Source organism: Epinephelus fuscoguttatus, linkage group LG1, assembly GCF_011397635.1.
Source record: "Epinephelus fuscoguttatus linkage group LG1, E.fuscoguttatus.final_Chr_v1".
Taxonomy (NCBI): Eukaryota; Metazoa; Chordata; class Actinopteri; order Perciformes; family Serranidae; genus Epinephelus; species Epinephelus fuscoguttatus.
Window position 1 is genome coordinate 28820645 of NC_064752.1, and position 4936 is coordinate 28825580.

A 4936-nucleotide genomic window follows, 5' to 3' on the forward strand; every position below is an offset into this window, starting at 1 on the left:
GCTGCACACTCAGGCATCTTTGCGATTGTCTTTTGAATTAGTGAAGTACTTAATCTAGCTCCCCCTGTGTTTGTTTGAATCTCAGATTTTAGGTACACAGACATTGCCCCCGTCAGTAGAGGAATGTGAAAAACATGCACAGATGCTAGTCAGTTAAGTCAAGGTCAGACATTTTAGAGACACAAACATAAGAAAATCACATTTTTTGAGTGGAGGAGAAGTTTAATTACATGCATGGATACCTCTCACTGAGAAAAGTGCTTCTGTTGGAAATATTATTCAAAGTGTGAGTGTACTGAAACACAAGCAGACTCCTCCATGAGCTGCCTATTGTTTAGCAGATGGCAGCTTCAGTTCCTGGGGGTTGCAGGAAAGGCAGAGCCGATGTACTTCTTCCCATCACCATAGGAAGAATTATTCCAGGTGTAGGTTTGGATAATGAGCTCCTGCCCTCCCAGGCTCAGACGACACCTGCGGATGAGAAACAATGAATATGAAAAAGATTCACATGCAGGAAAGCCTCACAGCGCATGTAGGTATACTCACTGTTTTCCAGGGCGAGCGATGTAGCAGAGGCTGTATAAGGCAAAGTCAAATTCAGGGCTGCAGCCAATGACTGCAGAGCCGACCTGCTTGTAGTAGCCGTCCCACATGAACTGCATGCCCATGACGTCAGGGTAGGTAGTCCACTGAGAGCAGGTGAAAAGGAGAAAATGAAGGGAGCGCTGCACATGTCACAGTTTAAATCAACATACTGAGGTCTGTGTTGTGGACGCTTACAGGCCCATTGAAGCTGTGGCTGTAGTAGTTCAGCTGGCCTCTTTTCTCCAGAAGATAAAACTGGATCCAGTTGTGGAAACCAGACACCTTTCCTCCCTTGATCTCTCCTGTTACAGATTGTGTTTCATAATAGTTACCAAAAAAAAACATATTTACAAAACATCTGTGGTTTTTAAAAAAGAAATTACTCTGTCCGAACCTGCAAAGATGTGTTCAAAGCCGCTGGAGTCCATCTTGTTGTTGTTGCGGGAGTACAGACCAAACCACATCATCTTCAGGTCGTGAATAAACTCCTCCTCTGATGCATAGACACCTGGAAATACAGAATAACATGCACTTTAAACATTAGAGCAGAGAGTGTGAGGCATGCAGAGGGAGAGACATGAGGCAAAGATACAACTTGAGGAAGTGGGAATTAAGGTACTTTAGAGTCCAGACACACCAAACTGACATCAAAGAGTAGTGGTGATGAAGGCTGACTGTTGCATCACCTCACATCATCTGTGTCTCAGCCAGAAAGTTGTACCTGAATACAACAACAAAGACTACAGCCAACGGCCAAATGGCAGGTACGTTCTGCACCTGCATCAGGGGAAACAGCTCTCCATAGTCCATACCAGTATTCGTCACTCAAAGAGGGAAACCAGAAGACCGTCATAATGGATTCAAGACGCTAGTTAGCAAGTTAGTAGCCTACCTCACTGACACATGTTGAAAGAACAAAGTATTTTTACTGTGTGGTGGTGATCAATAACACAAACAGCTACAAACTGTTTCTGCTGAAGAGCTCAACACCTAAAAAATAATCTTATCTTATATAACAAGTTTCAATCTCATGCCCTTTAGTTTTCTCTTGTCACGGCCAATCAGAGTGATTTCATGCACTGGCGGGCTCTGCCAGCTCATAAAACAGCTGACAAGTGCCAATGATGATGGACACACCCCATAAACTAGGGCGATAGACACTCAGACAGCTCGAAGTTGACCAGTGACCGACCTCCTTGCTTGCTTGATGTGTCGAGGCCCTAAACCCTGAAACATCAAAAACTGCACTCCCTCTCAGAGCCATATGTCAGTTGAATCTGAACACTGAGCCCTGATATGCCTATGTTTATGGTCAGTGTGACGCACACTTTCACGTAATATATTTATCTCTTACATGCATCACTAGTAAACATCAATAAATCCACTTGGACTTCATAGGAAAAAAAGACACTCCTTATAATCACAGAACTTGCCTGACAATCATCACATCATCACTCAAAGTTTTCTTTGGCATAATTTGGCATACTTTTAATAATGCTAATTTTACAAAATGTCAAGAAATATAGGGCAAAAAAACTGGACTCAAGCTGTAGCTCACAGGTAAGTCATTGTCTGATTGCATCCCCTAATCAGAAATAAGACTAACAGAGTGACAAAATCAAATCCATCATTAACTTTTTGCATGTTTCACGAGCATTACCAGACCTCTGTAGTGCTGAACCTGTGTCAGGATGTACCACTGTGAATGTACTTAGTATTGTAACACATGGAGGTAGTTACCTTTGGTGAAGAGGAAAGCAAACAGCTCTCTGCCCAGCTCAGTGTTGGACATGGTCTCCTTGAGGAAGGTTTCCTGCTCAGCCAGCTGCTGAGGGCTGAAGTCCTCTGTCTGTCCGGTCATCCTGTTGTAGTTGTCCAGCACAGCCAGCAGAGCAGCGTAGGTGGGTCTGGAGAACAGAGCGCCCTCATCCAGGTATTGGAACAGGCTGGAAGCATAGAAACAAACTCAGAATCATGATCAAGAAGAAGAGGAGACAATGTGCCAACAAGATCGACTTCTCACGGTCTGTAGGAGAGGTCGTCCTTGGAGCTGGTCTGAGAGTCGGGCACCAGAGCCTGAGGGTCGATGATCAATTCTGAAGGTGAAGCCTTGTTTGAGTCCAGAACGTAGAGCGTCTCAGAGAGAGCCTTGATCTCAGCATCAGTGATCGCAGTACCTCCGCTGCCGCCGCCACTGTCACCTGCAGAATATCACACACACGTTGACCTGTAACTGTTATTCATCCATGTCTGTAGCACATGGAGTCTATAAGTGCTTGAGTACAGATTTTAGGTACTTGTACTTTACTTGATTACTTCCATTTGATGCTGCTTTATATTTCTACCCCACAATATTTCAGAGGGGAAATGCTACAATTTTTGCTCCATTACTTTTTAAGTCATAAACAGAGTATATAAATATGATATAAAATCTTATTAGAGGATATTTGGGATTTTTTTTTATTTAAGTAAATGATCTGAGTACTTCTCAATTGCTTGCTTTCAATGTGTTTTATAGCACAACAGTGACACCTGCTGGTCAAATACTGAAAGATGATTTAAACAGTAGAGACTGGCCACAAGTCAACAGTGGTGAAAGAAGTATTCAGGTCCATAACTAAAGTAGCATGTGATATCACACTGTAAACATACTCATTCACAAGTAAAAGTTCTTTATTTAAAATCTTACTCAAGTTTAAATAAATAAGTATTTAGAGATTTGTCCTAAAGTGTCAAAAGTTACTACTTTTGCAGCAAATCTGCCCCTGTGACTCATGTTGATGTATATTATAATAATGACATGATTAATACTGATGCATCAGTGTATAGGTAGCATTTTGCTGTTAAGCTTTAAAGGTGTAGCTCATCTTAACTACTGTGTATACAGTTGGGTAGTTTAGTCCAGTGGTTCCCAACCTGCAGGGGTCAGGCCCCTACAAAAGGTCACAAGATAAATCTGAAGCATCATAAGATGGTTCATGAGAGAAAAAACAAAGTTTTAAGACACGATTTTTTATTTCTCTCATCTTTGCTTTTTTTGTTTACTGGATATTTCAACCTCTTTGAGCCTCAGGCAGTTTTTTCTTTACCATCTGAGAAGTTTAGAGTATGTTTTAGAGGTGTATCTGCTAAAGGCTGTACAGTACCACGGGGCTGCTTGTTTGACTGCTGACTGCTTAGATTCAGCATCCACCATGAGAACGTGACCAGGTGTCATAAGAAGCTGCTCGGGAAACACAAACAAACAGACACTCGCAGACTAACAGTGGCGATAAACTGTGTGACACATGCTGGTTCTTACCGTCACAGAGGTCTGCATAGTCGCTGCAGCAGTTGTTGTACTGGCTGCACTTGGAGTTGCAGTGGCACTTGTTCTGAGAGTTGTATTTCTCACCACATCTGCCTTTACAAGACAAGGCTCCAGCTGGAAGGAGAGGAAACACACTTGTGGTAATTATCCTCAGGAGTCAACAGTGTGTTCATGATCACAAGCTTTCGTCTCTCACCTTGACAAACTTCATTGTAGTCAGAACAACAGTCTCCGAAGCGCTCACAGGACGGGTTACACTGACAGGAGAAATTATTGTCTGTCCCATAACCACAACGTCCTTCGCATGAGTCCAGGGTGTCTGAGAATAAAGAGGACAGATTGGTGTCTTAATCCTATCTGCAGCTGTGTTACATGGTTTTACATAAACCTGAAATAAGAGCAGAAATATAACTTACTGCTGTATCCCTGGTGGAACAGGGCCACACAAAGTGCAAGGACAGCAATGACCTTCATCTTGGCTCTGCTGCAACCTGAAAACAAGATGAACTGACTGTTAGCATGTCGCCCCTTTTATAGCAAGTTTCACATGACCAACCCAAACGTAAACCTCACATCACCCAGCCCAGAGGTCAGGTCATGTGATCATATCTCATAGATAAAATATGTTGCCTAATGTGACATTGTTACTTCTTAAATGTGAGCTTTTATTTAAAGGTAATGAGCATTTATAAAGGATTAATAATTGATATATTATAGAACAGGACCTCTTAACAATAATTTTAAAAAAGCAAGTAAACGTTCTCCCTATCTCTTCTCTGTGAAACTGCACACCTGCTGAGCACACAGGCGGCACTTAAATGTGTACAAATAAAATCTTATCAAGGTGAGAGCTCTGATAATAACTGCCAGCGCTGATGTTACACTTTTTTTGACAATTAATGTAATTTCTATTAAATTAATGCTGTGAAGAAAATTGCCTCTTTTACCTCAATCCATCTCAAGGCTCTGTTGTCCAAAGCAAAGTGGTGAAAAAAAAACAGCCTTTACATAGGAAGAGCTTTTCATATTTCTCCTGCCAGA

The 4936-nt window shown here is 42.0% G+C and overlaps 1 protein-coding gene across 1 annotated transcript; it reads right to left on the reverse strand.

The window, feature by feature from the left end:
- Nucleotides 1-201: 201 nt before the first annotated feature.
- Nucleotides 202-4386, reverse strand: endou (endonuclease, polyU-specific). Its single transcript, XM_049583475.1, has 9 exons — nt 4312-4386; nt 4092-4214; nt 3887-4009; nt 2609-2786; nt 2326-2531; nt 980-1093; nt 781-887; nt 547-689; nt 202-471 (listed from the first exon to the last, which is right to left on the reverse strand). Exons 1-9 carry the CDS (start codon nt 4367-4369, stop codon nt 351-353), a joined length of 1173 nt encoding a protein of 390 aa, XP_049439432.1. The 5' UTR covers nt 4370-4386; the 3' UTR covers nt 202-350.
- Nucleotides 4387-4936: the final 550 nt, after the last annotated feature.